Source organism: Lates calcarifer, linkage group LG24, assembly GCF_001640805.2.
Source record: "Lates calcarifer isolate ASB-BC8 linkage group LG24, TLL_Latcal_v3, whole genome shotgun sequence".
Classification (NCBI taxonomy): domain Eukaryota; kingdom Metazoa; phylum Chordata; class Actinopteri; family Centropomidae; genus Lates; species Lates calcarifer.
This window is the reverse complement of record NC_066856.1, coordinates 1,092,230-1,111,504: the sequence shown is the minus strand read 5'-3', so window position 1 is coordinate 1,111,504 and position 19,275 is coordinate 1,092,230. Positions and strand designations below refer to the sequence as shown.

General features: G+C 42.0%; 1 protein-coding gene across 1 annotated transcript in view; it reads right to left on the bottom strand.

Annotated features, from left to right (window-relative positions):
* The window catches only part of col11a1a (collagen, type XI, alpha 1a), a 77,992-nt gene extending 69,219 nt beyond the window's left edge, over positions 1 to 8,773 (bottom strand). The window contains 4 exon segments of the mRNA XM_018698274.2: positions 193 to 355; positions 2,917 to 3,130; positions 3,601 to 3,765; positions 8,387 to 8,773. Of these exon segments, the coding sequence (XP_018553790.1) occupies positions 193 to 355; positions 2,917 to 3,130; positions 3,601 to 3,765; positions 8,387 to 8,501 (657 nt within the window). The 5' untranslated portion in view covers positions 8,502 to 8,773.
* Between the last annotated feature and the right edge of the window lie 10,502 nt (positions 8,774 to 19,275).

Here is a 19,275-nt window from a genome sequence, read left to right as displayed (position 1 = left end):
CACTTGAAGAAATATTTGACAGAGAGGGAAATCTGGTCACAGCATTAATACGATTATTATACACCAAGAGATGTGTACAAACTGTCTCACTAAGACAAAAACTGCATGATATACAGTAAATTCACAACAGACTAATAATATGCAGCTCTTAGAAACAGCTCAGTTACAATGTTAACACACTGAGAACTTTACCTGAAAAACCTCCTCATCCAGGATCCTGGTGCCGAACACAGTGATGCCGTTGGTGTCGATGGAAGCCTGGTCACCCCTGGGGAGAGGCTTGGTGATCTTCTTCTTACAGTCTACAATGATAGTGACTGTCTTCTTCTCCACGCTGATAGCCACACGGTGCCACCTGGATCAAAGACACAACAAGGAGGGAGAGGATTAGCAATAACAGAGGCCAAGGTCATTCACATTTAACACTTAAAATAAATACTTCCGAAGCACTTGTTACTGCAGTGCACTGCAACTGCACACACAAGTGTATGATAATTACTGAGTAAAGCATGGTGTCACATAGACAGCAAGTCAATAAGATGCTGTTTGATTATAAGGACACCTCATCAGCACCTCTGATTATAATCCACCTATACATGACAAAACACCTCAAAGAGAAAGAAACTCTGAAGGCGCTGTCATATGACGGGCAACACAGGCAACAGAGTTATGAATGATATATTTTGATCGACAGCACCCGTAGATGCAAAGGGTTAACTGAGGTCACACGTGAGTCTGACACCTCCCTCGCCTCTGGACCATTTGCCACTGCACTTAAGGACTATTGCATACCAGGCAGCAGTGGACCACATTCTTGCCCCCACACTTTGGCCCTGTTTAACACGGGATTACACTCATTAAACTCCAAACTTAATCCTCCTTCTGGGTTACTCGGCATGACAGACATGGTGAACATTGTGGAAAGTGTGTGTCAGGATCCAGGAAGGCCTGCCTTGCCAGAGCAGGAGACACACAGTCAAAACATTGTTCTGAGGTGGAAGATGAGACCTGGCACCACTGTAGCTCAAGATGGCAGCATGAGGCGTGTATCTGATATCACATTCATTTCTCTGTATGGCAAATGTTGTTATCAGGAGGAGAAACAATGCCCAGTTCCTTTGAACACAGTGAGATCACAGAAACACATTCCAGGGCAGGCAGTGAAGCTTAGAGGAAAATAAGCATGCAACACTCTCTGAGCTTAGCCGTACAGCAGGAAGGATTATTTGTCACTTTACATGGCAGAAAAGCAAATGCTGACTTCAATGGTTTTAACAAATATCTCAAACTTTTGAAGTGTATTATAATCACAAGAAGAGGAGTAACACTGTATTTGAAAAGGAAACTGTGACACTGGTCTTTTCAAAAATGTATTTAAAGAGCTTAACTAACATAAGAGCTACAGTATAAACTGTAACAGCTCACTAGAAACCCTCCCATTCCCTTTATAGAAAGGGATAATGCTCTTTTTCACCTCATCACTGTCATTATTCTGCCTCTCTTTTCAAGCTTGGCGTATGCTTCTTAGGAACAATGAATACATCCACGGGGATTTCAGGCTGTATGAAGCCTGAGCAGCAGTCACTGAAGATTTAGACGAGGCCTGGAGCTGGAATGCATCCAGGACCAAGAAGTGTTAAAAATCCTCTACAGAGAACATTGCCCCTCAGAGAGTGGGTCACAAAAACTACACACTGGACAAAACAGTCATTAAGACTAACACAACGCTGACTGTGACTTTCTCTTTGTTGCAACCTGCACATAAAGCAGAGTTATTGCTGACATGAGATTTTTGGGCTTCCTTCTATCATGATAACTGTGTACACATTAGATCTCATCTTAGGCCCATTGAAGGGCAGAAAAACAGTGTGACCGGGTTATGACTTCCTTTAAAAGTTCAGAAAACAAACTGTCCTCTCACAGTATGTTCAACGAGTGAAAGAACACTTTAATAACACTGGAAAACCCTATAAAATACTAAAATTCAAATGGTGTCTTTTCCCCCGCCAGCCTGTCTGTTTATTTATTCGCCTCTGCCCCTGCACACAGGCTCATGTCAGCTAAGCCGAAGCTCTGCGCGAGAATGCTGGGATTTCTGAACCTGGGAGCAGATAATCAGGTTTATGCTAAAAGGTTAGCACCACTGCTTCTGGTTGGGTGAGGTAATCCAAGGGGGTAAAAAGGAAGTTTAGGACTGCCCCTTTCCCCTCCTTACTTTCCCCCCTCTCTAAAATAACAGAGGCAGTGAGTTCATGGATGAGGTCAGGCTGCCCATAGCAGTCCCTGCTGCGCCCCAATAATCCAGTGTCTCCCAGTCTCTGACCTGTCTCTGTGCCCACGGACCCCTGATGGGATGGATAATCCGGTGAGGAGCACCTGTGGTGCAACAACGGGAAGATCTGGGTTGTTTTCTTGCTTTTATCAAGAAGAACAAGTCAGTGGAAATCAGAAAATGTACGACAGTTTGAATCTTTTAGTTGATTTGGTTATTTAACTAGTTTTAGGAACAAAATGCCACTGAAATCACTACACCTCTCATGAGAATGCATATTCATGTATACTCAGTGAGATCATTAATCAAAATACAGACAAATCCACTCTGATTTGAGTATGATCAGATAAGAGGACTGCTGATAAGACCGTTATCAGAATATCTGTCTTGCAGTAACTTGGCCAAATTGACAATAAAATATAAACAATATGCTGGGTGACTTTCTATCAAGTCATTCATTGCTACAAACTGGCACAGCTTGGATGGAAGTCTAGTGATTAATCTTTTTTGCACCATCTAGCATTTTAACCACTGACCCTCAGTCCTCCCTGCATGCTACAACACCCTTTCCTTCTGAATCAGCTTCAACTGTGAGTCAAAGGGTGCGTGGGTGTGTTTGAGTGCATGTTTGAGACTAGACGTACTTTCCGTCAGCAAGGTTGAGAGTGCGGAACAGGGGGTAGTCCTCCGGGGCTGGTTTACCAGTCTGATCCTCATACAGGAAGACAGGTGAGCGTCCCACCTCAACACCCAGCTGCTGGACTCCCTGCCCATTGTAAATGGACAGCAAGAAAGACTGGAGGCCGGACTTGGGGCGCACTGTGGTCAGGATGGAGAAGTCCTCAGGAAAAACACCTCCTGCACAGACAGAGGAGGAAGGGTGGAAAAGACAAGTGAATGGGTTAGAGTTCACTTTAATGCAACTATGCCACACTGTGTCACTGATGTAAGTGACACTCTAATGATGTGACCTACAGCCATTTCATAAGAACTTTTGCTTGTTAACCTTACTAAATGTAATGTAGAAGAATCTGTGTGAGGCACATGTGCCTGCAAGAATATAGCAGCATTATGCATCATTATGAGCTTGGAGCTATAGGAATCAGTTACATAAAGATAATTGCTGCAGATGTTTTGCTCTTTATGTGGCTCAATTTTTGTCTAGAGAGCAAAAAACTTTTGCTCGGTCTTGCCTCGTTTTCCAGTAACAGTCAACGCAGTTATTGGCAGTACAAAGCTGAGACATGACAGTACAGAGCTGAGGAGAATACACCTTTGAAACACACATGATAGTTGATCGATTTTAAAGGCTGAGAGATGTGTCTTACCAGGGAATAACTGCGTGGTGGGGGCACTGATCTGGACCTGCTTGGCCACTCTGTAAGCTGAGTCCGGCTTTGATGCTCTTCGGTTTGTGCAAAATCCTGTTGTTTTCGTCACTCCTTCGGGGTAATTTTGAAATTCTAATACTTTTAGAACATCCACTGGTTCTGCTGTTCAGGAAGCAAAAAAAAAGAAAACATCAGTTAGGTCATAATATAAGTGAACATTAAATGCATCAAAGTATTTTATTTTCAGTTGGTCATATGATCAGCTTTCAACATCTGAAATACGTTTGTGAGTGCTTGTCCTGTTCTGGTTAATAAACACTGTGCAGTGACAGAGCCACTGCATGTTTCATATTACATCAAATATTAATGAATATTGCATTAATAGGAGAAATTCTGTTCCTTATGTCAGTCATTTTCTCAAACAAAAGTGCATGACTGAAAAGACAGGAAAGATTAACCAAGGAACTCTTCACAGATTCCCTCATTATGACCATCTCATATTACGACATTTGTCGCAGTGTCATCAATACTACAGTATGTACCCTGTGAAAAATTAAATAGTATTTTACACCACAAAACTCCCTCATTTGTTAAGTCAGGAAATGCTCCGTCACCGTGGATCCAAATGTCTCCAAGCAAAGAGCATAATGAACAATGTGCCAACAGGGATCCAGTTCTATAACACCTGGATAGGTTTACATTGATAAGGCTCACCAGAGGCTCTCTGGATTTTCCATTTTCTTCAGTCTGATGTGCTGTATATAAAAGAGCCTGTGTGGCCTGATGGTGTCTATAGAGTCCTATAGGAAAGCATTATCATTACACCTCTTCATCAAAACGTCCTCTCAGTATAAAACGTTAGCTTAGTGAACATGAAGTGCTGCAGTGTATTGACCCCCTGCTAAATGGGCCATTTGGTATACGCCTGGGAACGGTGCAAGTGATTTCAGTGACATATATTAAAATAAAAGCAGGCACTGCATTCACTTCACTCCACAGAGCAAACCAATATCTGATTAATACGGGCAATACAATAGCAGACTGTTAAGTGTCACTAATCTGTTTTTGTAGGGTAAATAAGCATGCCGAGGTGTCTGAGTGCATCAGCCATTCTTTTCTGGTGACTCTAAAGCCACTGCTCTTTAATTCTTAAACTTTTGGATACACAGAGATATTGAAAATGTCAGATGTTGCTCTCAAACCTCTGTGGCAAACATTACAGCTGTGGCAAGAAAATGCAAATCAAGAGCCTGTTTCATTCTATTCAGAAAAGCATCTGGTTTAGGGACAAGTCCCTGTTTCAACATGAATCTATTCCCACTGAATATGAAGGTGCTGCGGGCACTGCTCAGATTCACTCAGACCAATGCACTCCTTAATTAAGGCAAAGAGAGCTGGTCTGCTTCAGTCTGTGGTACAAAGGACAAAAAACTGTTGATCCTCCAACTGTCAACCCATCCACGATCCAACTCTTTCCCCAGAGGAAACAGCAGAAACAAAGACAAGCAAAATCGTATAAAGACATCAGCAAAGTGTTTCTCTGTAGGAATGCTATCAGTAAGGTCAGCTTGGCCTTTTTTTGAGGCTTGTAAGGATGAAATAGCTACTTACTTTGGAGAGTGAACTGAGGAACTCATTATGAGATCCTGCAGAGTTGCTTTCAGTTCAAACTCCAGGACTCATATGTTCCAGATGTGGTAATGTGGCCAGGCTGCGACCCTCGCACAGAGGTGCCGAGAAAACGTCAATACTGGCCAATCCATTAAGGTGGCCAAATGAGTGTGCACAGGTTTTAAAAGAGTGCATCTGATGAGTTGGTGTGAGTTTGCCCTCAGGGCTAAGCAAACAGGCCACATAGCTACCAGCAAGACTCAGGTAGCACATGAAGAGATCTACCCTCCTGAGTCTGGAGGAGAGAGAAAATTCTAACCAACCCTTAAATCAATCAAGACCGCCCCTGTTGCTCAGTTGTTGGATCCTCCAAATATCATTATGCAAATTGCAGAGGCAAGCAAAGGGGTGGAGGAGCAGTGTGACACATTACTGTAAGACACAAATGAACTAATCTGATACAATCTCCATCATGTTCACAGGTGATGTGAGCAGTGTGTTCCAAGAGATAACATAACCATTCTTAGAACAGAGGCCAAAAACAGTCTCTGCTCATCCTTTATCACTTAGTGCTAAAGACACAAGTGTACTGATATCATAACCCCCCTCCTGCTGTGTCATCTTCAGCCTTTACATCTTTACAGAAAGGTGAAATTGGCTGGTAAATGGAGGAGGACCTTTTCACCTGCAGCTCCCTGAGACTCTAATAATATCTTCAGCCAGAATGTCTCTCTCTGTATATACCCCCCGATCCTTTAACTTCCACCATGCTGCCGGCTAAAACAAGACGGCTTTATACTGGTGTCATTCCAAGGAAACTTCACTGAGACCTACCCATTTCTTCAAAGCATTTCATCCTCTACTCTTCCTCCCTTGTATTTACTCTCATTAACTCGCTTTACTGTAATTAAATATCTATGCATGTAATCACAGAGTGTTTGAAACAACAATAATATAAATGCTAAAGAGGTCTCTTAGAAGCATCTGTGATCAGAATTTGAGTTTGAATATGCAGTTATAGCACAATTTCAGTGCCACATGAGTTGTGTCTTTGTATAGAGCAAGAAAAACTTTTCTCCAAATGATCCAACAATGACTATAAATATGTCACAGCTTTGGCAGGACAAAGGTCCACCAAGGAGCTGATTAGCTGATGTTCCTGGTTGAGCACATTAGACAGAGGACTCTGAAAATGCTAGCTTTGTTTGCTGGAATGCACATCTGAGCCTGCGCCCCGGGGGCTGAGAAAACGTGTCTGTACACTGCAAGATGGAGAGGGCACCCTGCAGAAACAGCTCCGACTGCCATAAAGAGCTCTGAAGAAACTGACTGAGACCCTGGAACATAGAGCCTGCAGCACATTACTTAAGATTTTTAAAAAAAGAGGCAGGAGGCGATGAGTTTGCAAAGGTGAGATTTTCAATCTGAGGTAAACTGAACCTGGTTTCTCCTGAGCAGGCTGTAATCCTATGACTGTAGATAAATGAATTAAAAGAGTCACAAATTGATTTGTGCAATATGAACTGCAACTGCAATGAAACTCCACTAACTCTCCAACTTTTTGTGATTTCTTGCTGTAATTTCATTAACTATTTGATTGAAAGATGGAGACGTGCAACCACTCGTGTCGTGAAACCTTTTCAAAGCCTATCTAAAAAAAACAATGCTGAATTTCAATCCAGCAAAAAACTTTCACTCTGCAGATAAAAGATGTTTCCTAAATCTCTACCTGTGTGCAACAATAAATCCTGACAGATTTGTCTATAGTATGAGATGTGAGGCCTGTGTAATCCTGAACCCTGTGACTTGTGGCCATTATGGCTGCAGGCTAGGCCCGTATGCAGGCCTGCTCTTTGAAGGCTCTGAAATCATAGGGAAGTGCAACAAGGACCATCATCAAATAACTGCTCAGTACTTAGAGGGGAAGCATTCCCACCGCTCACACAACACAGCGTTGTCCTGCAGTTGACCAAACATCTAAGTGCAAAGTTGAGGGGAAGAGCTGGGCACTGGGGAGGAGGGGGGTTGGTTGCACAAGCCAGCTTTTGGGCTTCAGTGTGGACCAGGGCACTGTGGAGATAGGGTGAACCTGCCTCTGACCACTTAGCCCCCTGTAAACACACAGAGGCTCTGCGTGCTGCGCTGACTGGTCTGAGATCCACTGATCCACTACATATTTATTATCAGACTAAAGCTGCGCACCGACAGAACAACCTCATGTCTGCAAAAACTGTTTATAACTCCCGCATAACCTTCAATTATCCGTCTATTCATCTATCTATGGGCAGTCTGTCCTTCCTCTGCAGGTGTACAATTATATTCAACAGGCTGCTTCTCTCTAAGTTTAGTTGATGACAACCAGAGCAACATTAAAATATCATTTACACAGTATTACACAACTTCCCTTCAGTCTGACCAACACTATCAGGTTTTATGTTAATATGAGTGGCACTATGGTTTCAGTGCAGTTCAACATTTGTAAGTAACATGTAACCCTGGGTAAGTCCGAGGTCCGACAAATGTCCAGTGTCCGCTGGCTGAGGAAATCCACCCTGCTAACCGTGTCCACATCCACCCAGCGGACCACAGTTCAAACAAAGAGCTTTTTCTCAGCCTAAGTGAACCTTAAAAAGCAGAGAACGCTGCTCTGTCGTCCTGATCTCTGTAAGCACATACCAGCGGCTTAGGATGAATTTCATTAGCCGAGGTGCCTCATCTTCGGGGCGGACGCTTCCCATTCATGCGTAAAAGTAGCCCGCGGTAAATTGTTTGTTAATGAATAAAATGTTTTTGGCCAACAAAAAATATGCACCTCAAGCAGTTACCCCCTGAGAGCCTGTCCTGTCTGAGCTGCCTCTAGCTTTAACCTCACCACAGTGGTGAGCAGGCTTCACTTTTACTGTACCTGAGCTTTTGGGGTTTGGTGGTTTCCACTCAGTCATACAGGTATATGGGGGAGGCTCGCCTTAATTCAATTACTTTGGTTGTGAAACGGGGAAAATACATGTATATTCTGACTATGAAGCAAACATGACGCCGCTGTGTCCAGGTAAATCAGTTAATCCCCCAATCTCCATCATCAGTTACCGAGTTTCTCAGCCGGTCTCCACTCCGTCCCCTTCAGCCAGATAAAGTTTATTAGAGAGGTTTGGTCGGTCCCTAATAATCTTACCTGCTCTGACATTAGCAGCCTGTAGAACCAGGGTTAAAGTGATGAATGCGGTTACAGTGGAATCCATAAGCCACCTTTTCGTTTTCCACCTTGTGGACCACCTTTGCATCTCCATGGTCGGGCGCCCACAAGTGAATCAAACTTTTAGGCGACTTCAGGTGATTTTTAATGACGTCCCTTCCACAATCCCAAATGATGATGGAAACTGTCCTACAAAAAAGCCATATGTGACGAGTTTTAGCCTCTTCTCTCAGCCACAACGAGGCCCCCGATCCTCCTTCCCAGTGCCCAGCCTTCACAGTGAAGGTAGTCGGGCTTTAACCAAAGCGCACAGAGTGCAGTCGGTACACTTGGTGCGTCCACGGACAAGAGGGCTGGGCAAGCTCCACAAACCAGAGCCACGATTACAGGGGAATGACAAGGGAACCAGCCCCCGATTAGCAAATCACGGGGCTGGAAATTCTCCTTCGGGTCCACCCATTAGCTTTGTGATCCCCCCCCACACACACACACACACCCCCACCCCAAGTCTCTCCCGGGTGCGTCTGAGGAAAGGAGAGGAAAACTAAAACGGGGACAAAGTTGGTAACGACCTGGCAGAAGGGTGCATGCAGGGTGTTTCTATCGTACTGATAAAATGATAGAAAGTCCACCACATGAGACAGCTGTTATCAGCAGCATAAGTACAGAGAATTCTTTTAGTCTCTTCCTCTCAGAGTCCCTAATGAACACAACACACAAAACACACACTATAATCACTTCATAAAAAATCATTTAACCTCAACAAATTAACAAGTAGCCTATGATAGACCACCACTAGGAAAGCAAAGCAAAACCACACAAACATACATAAAACATAATGCTGAGCTTAACTGCTTGAAATTTGTGTTGTGTGAGAAAATCAGTATTACTGTACCACAGTGCTGACAATGGGTCCAATCACAGAATTAAGTCTGTCACTATTCCAAACACACAATAAATGAAATTTGACAGAAACATGAAAGAACAGAGAATTTTGATGCTGCAGGATGATAGATGAGAGGAAATGTAGATAAAACAGACCAGTGGAGAAACATTTCACATGTTCAGGACATGACGGAAGACTAACCGTTTTGAGTATGAGCATGTTATTTTGTGAACTTCACTTTGACCAGATCTCAACCTGGTTGAACGCCTGTGAAAGGTTTTGGACAGAACTCTCCACCACCATCACCAAAACACCAGTTGACAGAAAATCTTTTGAAGGAAGAGTTACAGACTGAAGCTGTTCTCATGACTGGTGGTGGTCCACAAACTTCATGTTGGTTTTTCCTTCTGGTCACCCACCTATGCAGATAGACCATAGTCATGTTATTTTATTTGCTAATTTTATTATTCATTTTTTAACCTGACTTAACTTTGTTGTCAATTCATTTCTCAAAAAAGCCAGATGTTTATATCAGTTTCCTCAGTGAATAGGTCTACAGGGTCACTCTGCTTTTAACACATGGAGTCATCTGCTAACAGTGTGAGATAACTGATTTGTCCTCTTCAAGAGTTTTCTGCAAATCACTGTGTATAAATATCCTGAAGAAAAAAAAAACACAAAAGACAGATGACTGAAATGCACTTGTAAACAACCATAAAGAGTGATTGCAGGGGGATGAAGGATTCCAGAGCTCCTCATCTAATGGCCTTTTAGAAGCAGGGGTCAGTCCAGAGGACAGTCAGCTCCTTGTATCTGTTGGATCCTGACCAGGCTCTGTCTGTCAGCCAGCTCGTCCTTCCCAGCCAGCCAGACTCAGCCTGTTTCCAGCCAACCCATATCAGATGCTCCTCCTGGATGCCCAGTGGCAGAAAGAAAAGCCATTTCTCTGGGATGAATTGGTGTCTGGGCAGAGAAGGTTTCATGCTACATCTCATCCTCTCATGGTTCAGAAAGCAAGGGCATTCATTCCCAAAGAGGGCTCCGGTGTCTTCCATGGGTTCCATGGGTGAAAGCCATCTTTACATTTTGATTCACAGTAAATTATTCCAATCACAGAATTAAGAAGTGCTTAGCATTTCTTTGACTTTTCTTGACTTTTCCAGTTCATAAAATAATTGTCAGATAGTCAAGTGTCAACCTTAGGAACTAGCAAGGCAGTCAGTAATGAGTGATGCAACTGAGAGATGTGAAGCAGCAGCAGATGGCAGCCTCAGGGAAGGTGATTTGAAGTTTGCTGGTTTGATTTCCTGTCAGATGGGGAAAATCTGGACGATGAGCAAAGCACACCCCCCCTTCATTCAAGAAATGCTGCCAGTATACACACTTCCTCTGTTAGAGGTGCACTGTGACCCACTATAGACAACTATAACACACAGTCTAAGTCTGTCATCTGCTAGGTGTAAAGTCACAGACTGATTCTGCTGAGTCAGCTAAGTATGTACCTGCAGTACTGTAACAGCAGCAGTTACAGCTGTGTTGGCTGTAGCCGTATCAACAGTCTCTGCCTCAGCTTATTAGTGATGTAATCATTAACAGTTCATTATTATACAAAAATGTATAATGTGTAAAACATATAGTCTGTCTCATATATTCTCCCATGATTACTGCCAGCATGTGCATGTAATTGTTATCAGCTGTGATTATAATAACAATCAGCCTTTGTCCAAAATTGTTACTGTCTCCACTAATGAGATGGCCCTAAAACCAACAGATAACCAAGCCAACTAACTGCTGCCAGACCAGTGATGAATAATCTCTTTTGCCATGCAGTCTGCTCGCTTACTATTGGAGCAGATAGGATTAGTGATTCTGCTCCAGTAACTTGTGAATAGTGGGCAGTTCCTTTACTGGAAGACCACTGTTTATATTCTAGATCAAGATCAACTGCTGTGTATCAAGTCTTCAACTCCATCACAGTCTTCGTTTTGCATTCCTGCCATTTGTTTCGGGACTGAGGTGTTTATTCTTCCTGTCCCGCTTTGTTGGGCCTCACAAAGCACAAACCGACCATTTCTGAATCCTGATATGTGAGATTACATCACCCACATTTTAAACTCATGTTACATGTACAAACCGATTGTTGCTATGGCAGTTACACTGTTTTTTTTGTTCACAGAAGCCTTGTGCATGAGCCAGTGCTCAGCTACTGGCTACAGCTAGCTCATCTGTCATCGTTAAAACATTCAGGAGGTAATTCAGACGTTGATGGGGCTTTTAAAAAAGAATTAAACAATGCATTTCATATATTAGTCAATATACATTTTCTGCATGTCACCCATTCTGTGTACATTTTGCTTTAACTAGCATGACCAAGAAATGTCATGAGAGGTAGTTGAAAAACCTGTCAGTAGTCTGTGATGGACAAACTATACAAGGCGACACTGTTGCAAAATGCATCTTTGGCACTTCTGTTCTTCGGTTTCTCATAATTCTTCAACTGAAATATATCAGCAATGAGCTCACATCATCAGCCTGGCCAATTTATCAGCTGTTCTCTTCTTCTATCTACTTTCTTTATGAGTGAAAACTGCAGAAAAGCAACTGTTACTGAGGAACAGAAATCCTCAAGTAGAACAAGAGGAGTTAAATGTTCTGTGTTGTCAGGAATCAAACCAGGAACCAAGAACTGAGGAGCAGCCAGTGCACACAACTGTATAATTCAGATTAATGAACTAATCAATCAACATGAGCCTAGTAAGAGGCTCAATGGTGGAATGGGTCAGATGAGATAAGAGACACATCAAGGTCTTATGCTGTGCTGTTGGTGAACAAGAGGTGATTCAGTAACCACTGAAATGCCAGAAAGAGTCAAAACCAGTAAAACAACAACTCAAGAAAATATAAAGCTGTTGCTGTTTGGTTATTCACTGAAGTAGGGGCAAAATGCAAACCTACTTGTTGACAGAGCAGCCATTTAGCAAAGCCTCAGTACAGGAGACATTTTAACAAAAAACACAGGATGTTATGTGCCACAAAAAGAGACCTGGATTCAAAACCTGTTCGACATGTTAACTGGGCATCGCACCAGCAAAAATGTTAAAATGTCCTTTTCCTTGCTATGAGTTTTACCTGACATGGTACCGAAACACAAGCACTTTTCACAGGCACACTCGAGCCAACCACCAGCCACTGTCTGTAACTGTTTACACTCTGCACAGGAGAGTATAAAGAGCTCTTTCTTCACACTCACTCCAATCCGCTGTCTAATAACAGCAAGAAAAAGTTCCCTCACTTCACTAACATTATTTCTGGCTACCACAGTATTTCATGAGAATAAATACACTTTATAATCTTGTATCAGCTCAGTCATCATGGGACTTTTATTAGAAGTCTAACCCAGTTCTGGTCTAATTTGAGGTAATCAGTGGAAAGCCAGAGCTTCATTTGTCTGAAGGTTTCTGTGCCAAGGTTTTGGGGTTTTTGGGGGATATATTTTTTGCCATTCAAATGACTCTTCCTTGTCATACACTGCACCCTGCCAGTGACAACCATGTATTTTCAATGTGGTCTACCAGAACACCAGAATTAACATCTGGCTAAATGCTGTCTGCATTTTCAGAAGGCTCATGCAGGCCCAAGATATACACTGGGATCCAAAAGAGCCACTTACATTTATGTGTTACACATCATTTACAACAGTCATTTATTGTACTGTAATCTGTGTTTAGAGCATCCAGTGGGGTTGGTTCAAATGTAATATTCTCTGATTTCATAAATGTTCTCCACACAACACTTGGTTACTGTCTAATACATTCATCAGTATTTCACCTGCTGCCAAATGTTTATGGTTGCATGTGTCTTTAATCACCAGAAAGAGAAAAGTCTGGACACATACTGTGTGAGTCATCTCTCAAATGTAAATGAAGTATGATTTAGGAATTGTGATGGCAGTGCTCTAAAATAATGATTTAAACAATCAGATCTAAGATTAATGTAATCAGTAAAGGTCTCTTCAAGCAGGTTTCTGTGGTTCACACTGTCTGAAACCCACAGGTCTGTCTCAACTGTGCAGAGAAAAAAAAAAGTATGTAATGAAGTAAAGTCAGCCTGGTCTGGGCTACAGGTGTTTGTAATGGGAAGCAGCCTGGTAGTACAGAGCATGAGAGAAAGGAAGCAGCAGTTTTGCAGCCAGACATGCAACAAGCCATTTAAATGTCTCAGAAAGTCAGGAATGTCCCTCTGTCTGAGCTCATTGTAGCTGAGAGGCATCTAAAGTGATGGCTTCAGCTGATAAAAGTATAATTTCAAGGCTGCTCCTATGTGAGATGACTTGATAATTACTGTTTTATCGATGCTGTATGAGGCGCAGAGTGCCACACTGTGGAGTAATAACAGTTGGCATCAAGATCTCAGGTAGGTTTGTCATAGAAAACAGCTTTCAAGCTTTTGTGGCTGTTCACCCTTGTTTAAATAACTGCTCTCCACCTTATGCTCAGCAGCACCTCAGTCAGCCACAATAAACTTTAGCTCTTTCAGCCATAACATAAAAATTTAGTTGATAAAAGTTAAAAGTCTGTAAAATTGCTGGGGAACACAGCACAATAACTCCAAGCAGACAGTTTGACTGCTGCACCAATTTCCCTCCATTAATAGAACAATCTATTACCTACCACACAGCTCTGCTTTCAGCCAATCAAGAAAGAGCCGAACGTAAAGCTGTGCGTTTGCACCACCTGGCCGGGGCGGTTCTACACTGAGCCCCCAGGACAAAAATGTTAGGAGTTAGGAGAGTTGCATGACCTTGGTATGTGAAGCTGTGGCTGTTAAAAAACAGATGACAGAATTATTCTGCAGCAAATATACTGTACCCCCTCTGCTGCACCATCCTTATTACAGTTGTCAGGGTGAAAGTTAGAGGTCCACACTGAGAGTAGTCTGTTCTGACACTGTTTTGGGATCGTTGGACACAGAAGAAAAGTTTAGTGAAGGTCATGGAAAATGAGCTGAAGTGGCCAAATGGTGGGTTGTTGACTGCAGCAGGGTGAACAACGCAGGGAATCACCCCGGCTGAATGGGAAGATAGAGGGGCCACTGTTAAGTGAGGGTGGGTGGCCTCAACTAGCTCTAACCGTGTGTGTGTGTGTGTGTGTGTGTTTTGATAGTTCAGTAACAGAGCCATCTACCTTGACTCTTGCACAGGCAGATTTATGATTCAACCTGAAAGTGGGCTTAAAACTTTAACACCAGCATCAAACAACAGCCATGAAACTCTGTCACAAAACTGTCAGCTGTTTGATTCAATACTGGCTGCAACACAAACACTGAGACTTGGATTTATACTGAATCTCAGACACACGCTAAAATCATTTTGCTTTAAAAAGTCCTAACAATAAATTATCAGTAGACTTGGTAGGAAAGAGTGAAGATTAAAATCATGGACACGATCACATGTCAATAAATGTGACAGTTAACTGAAGACTAACTGAGGACTAAGTTTACAGCTATGTCAGCAGTATTTATATTTATATTTATATAAGGTATGTACATATGTAAGTACCAAATATCAGATTGCTTCTCTCATTTAAATGTCACATTTTTGATTAACATTAAACATTAACATTTAACATTATTATTGACATTAAACGCAGGGTCATGTGACAAACACTGCATGTATAATGTGTGATATTTTTGTACACTGAATCCTCGTATAATGCAGTTTGAAGACACTCATGCTACCAATATAGAGCAGAGGTTTGTTCTTCCCAGCCGGTACTGACTAAAATCTTCTCTCTCACATTTCCTGGTTTGCTCTGTGGGCAGTGGGAGTCAGGCCTCATTCACAGAGCTCCTTCTCATATGAGTGTGTGTCTCCCTCCCATCCCTGTGAGTTGTTCAGAACTGTCCTGGAACAGGGTGCAGTGTGCACCCACAGGGGTGGCACTGAAATACTGCAGCCTCCAAATGGAAGCCCATGAAGCGGGGTGCACAGACTGGATGAGTGATGCATTGTGGGAGGTTTACTGTATGTCACTATTCATATTCCAAAATGACAGGGTGTGTTTGCTACTGTAGGCGTCTGATGTGGTGCAGTCTGGATGCATGTCTGATGCACGTCTGCCTGTCTGTGACTGTCATATACACCAATCAACCATAACATTAAAACTAGTTACTGGTCTGCAGCCTCACATGTTTTTTTTTTTTTTCCATCTCATGGTCTTGTACGTGTAATGCTACATGACTGCTGTTTCAGCCCATACACACTATCCTACACAGGAATCCATTGGTACTGAGTCATTTTCACCACGATGCTCCTAATAGATCCAAAGACTCTTTTTTAGAAGATTCGTTACAAACTAAAATAAGCACAAAAGCACTAGTTTTAAGCTGCTGTGTTTATGCAAGAGGCCAAATACAGTATATAATGCTGGTTTGGGCTCCTTCCCATTGCAATTCTGTATAAATGCAAAGCAAAGTCATTATGTCATTGTAAAACAGCACAGAGGCCCAGTACACACTCCTGTCACAAAATATTGTAAGTAAGCGTCTTAAACTGCTACAAATGTATGTTAGGAAAGTCAGAGGAACAGCATTTTCCAATATTTGAGCAACAGATATGAGCTCAAACTCTGCAGTAGTATTAAATAGACACATTCACTTTCACCTCTAATAACTCCATTCATTGTTTGGTGCAAATAACAAAAACAGCTCATTTTGAATTGCTCTACTGATCTGTAAAGACAAAAAAACAACACTTCAACTGCACAGTGCTGACTCAGACTTCCACTTCTTTCCTCACGTGTCCGAAGACGGAAGACAAACAATTAACAAACGTGGACACTGTAAAAATGGATTTGAATCCCCCTGTTCAGCAACTGATTCTGAGTCTAGGATATTGTAATCCCCAGAGGCACTTGAATGCACCAAACATTTCCATGCAGTGATTTTGACAAGAAGTAGAAGTGACAGTGTTTTCACTGTGATGGATCGCCTACTGTATGTCAAGCAGCTTACACGTTTCTGCAAGTTGGCGCTCATACCACACAGTCATGACATGACGACCAGTGACTGCTTGAAAGACAGGAAAAATTCATGGTCCATAATTTTTTTTAGTTTCTTCACTCTACACCTACTGCACACATTTGAAAAAGAGTTATGATGTAAAGGATATATAATTTTAAAAGCAATAAAAATATTCCACTTCTGCTAAACCAAAGCAATCTGCTCACCTACTTCTTACTACACCTTCCCTTTCTACATGCTGTAGTCCTTCATTATGTGTGTTCACGTTATTATCTGTGTTTCGCAGTAATTTGATTTAATCATAATTTACCCATCCATAACTCAATATCAGAAAAACTCAACATGTCCCCAGGATTTCATATAAGTGATGCAAGGAACAGGCCTCTGTCTAGCTCTTGACTAATCTGACACATTTTTAGTTCAGTAAAGTTTGATTCTAATTTCTGTTTTTGTAATCAGCTCTGGAAAATCATTAACTCATTGTCAGGGGACTGACTGAAAAAGTATTGGGTATCATGCTGCTGTTGAGTACAGCTGCCCAGTTTGATCTTTGACCCCTTGTGGAGTTTGGTTAAGAGGTCACAACTCAGCTCAAGACGAGTCATGTAGCACTCACCTCCAGCCAGAGCTGCCTGCTCTGTGCTGCTTGTGCCTCCTTTTATCCAAGTTATCCAACACAGCCCCCCAGGCCAGCTTCCAGTTCAGACCCTCAGTGTTCAGGTATGCTGTTGAAAAGCATGTCGGAAAATGCACAAAAGATGTAAAGCGATAACAGTTTCCCATCACATAAGTCACTCTTCTTCTCATAACATATTAGTGCTTTAAAAGATCCGTTAAGCAGAGCTGATAGAACATCCAAAACATACGTAAAGTAGCTTCAATGTGAATAAATATTTAAAGAACTGTGACAATGAAGAACACACATGGAATACAGCTATCCTTAGGTTACACCTGCATTTAACAGGTCAAAAATGTCTATGGTGCAGGTTCACTGTGCATGCTAGGCTAGTTTAGCTCTGAAATGTAACAGAGCCACTGTTAATTATATTAGTTTCACCTGTGTTTTTACTGCTGGTACATGTCAAAATGTGCCACAGAATCCTGCTTATTAAGCTCTATCTTTAGTATTAGTATGACTATTAGTATAAGTTAGCTTGTACATCCAAACAGTGGCTATGACAGTTAGCTCTACCATTGCAGCAGCTGTTAGCTGTTAGCAAATGTCATACTAGCAAGTTTAGCTAAATAGAAAGAGAAAATAGAGGAAAACGCTAAAACACACAGAGAGACGGCTTACAGAGGAACTTGGTGAGTATTTAACTTTTCTCTTGTACCTGTGCTCCCTCTATCTTTGAGATAGTGTCCACATAAAACCACTGTCCTCTTCACTGATGCTTAGTTGTGTCTTGAATCTGTTGATTGATAAGCCGCTCTGACTGTCAGCTACTGGGTAAAAAGTACAGTAGTACCTTCTGAAAGTAAAAGAGTAGAAGCAGAAAGTAGCATAAAATGGAAATACCATTTAAGTATCATTGACAACTAGCAAGTTTACAAATGTTATTGAATTATTAACAAATATGAGTGTCTGAATGGTTTCTCAGGCCTTCTATAATTAAAGAACAGCAGCCAGTGAATAGAGGTTATGGAGACTAGTAGTCGAGATATGGGAAGTATAGTGGGAAACTTAATGTCAGATTCTCTCATCCTCCCAGCTTCAGAGTGGTAGGATTGTCCTTAAACGGTCCTTTAACTCTGACCTTGGTGTATTACAAACCTCTCCAAGTTACTCACATGATAGTTTGTGGATTGTGGTTCTCACCACAGGCACCACTGATGTACACTTGGTTAGCAGTTTATTAGGAACGCCTGCGTAAAACTAAAGCAGTCCAATTCAACAGCCCTATGTTAAATCACTCTTTATGAAGATTATAATCTTTCTACTGGACTGCTTTAGTTTTAGTTAGGTGTTCCCAATAAACCAACAGCAGTGTGCATATTAGCAGTGGTGTGAGCGGGGTTCTGTCTGGAATCACTTAGAGATGTGAATGGTCTCCGTATGTGCAGTCTTTTGTTACCAATGCCATTCCACTCTCAGTGGGTATAGTTTGTGGCTTGCTCATATGAAGCAATGTGGAGTTTTTCTTTAACTTCATTCTGGTACAGAGATCTGTCTCTTGTTTGATACAAGATGAACATGAAAGCAGACAGTGTCCCTCAGAGATCCAGCTGGAGAGATGTTTTGAAGAGATGGGAGTTGCTGTGTAAAGCTATAATTTTGGTTGGTTTTAGGTGTTGACAACTCTGAAGGTTTCAAGGGAGGCATTTTGTGGTAATGTCAGAATGCATTGGAAATAAAACTAAATTATGCCTAATTGTTGTCTTACATGGAAGATTTTTACACAGAGCCCAAACAACAGTTGCAGCTTCATTACCAAAAACCAAAACTGTAACCTACATACCTACAACCCCTGCTGTTAAACCAGCTTTTAGTAAAACCAGTTTGAATGGATCTGTACTGTCCCCAGAAAACATCATTTCTGCTGAAGAAAAGGCGGAAGTCGCTTGCTGTAGTTTAACTGTGTACCTCCATTCACCATATGTTCCAGTCAAACTCAGGGAGGTGCCCGTGCATTAGAGAGATAATGAGCAGTTTGGAGAGGGCAGCCTTGCTGAACTGGACTGGGGTGATGGCAGGATGGCAAAGTAGAACACAGGGTATGAGACTCTTCAGTAAAATTATGATTTAGAACTGAAATAGAACAGCACACAGTTTGGTTTCTGTGAGGACTCTTGATCACTTTCAGCCACACAACCAGCATGGCTTCAGGGTTGGCAATGTCATTCTGTCCACCACTTACATCCAGAAAATACAGCATCTGAACAATTATTGGTTGGATTGCCATGACATTTAGTACAGATGTCCAACAGTGCACAGAGGACAAATCTTAATGACTTTGGCGTT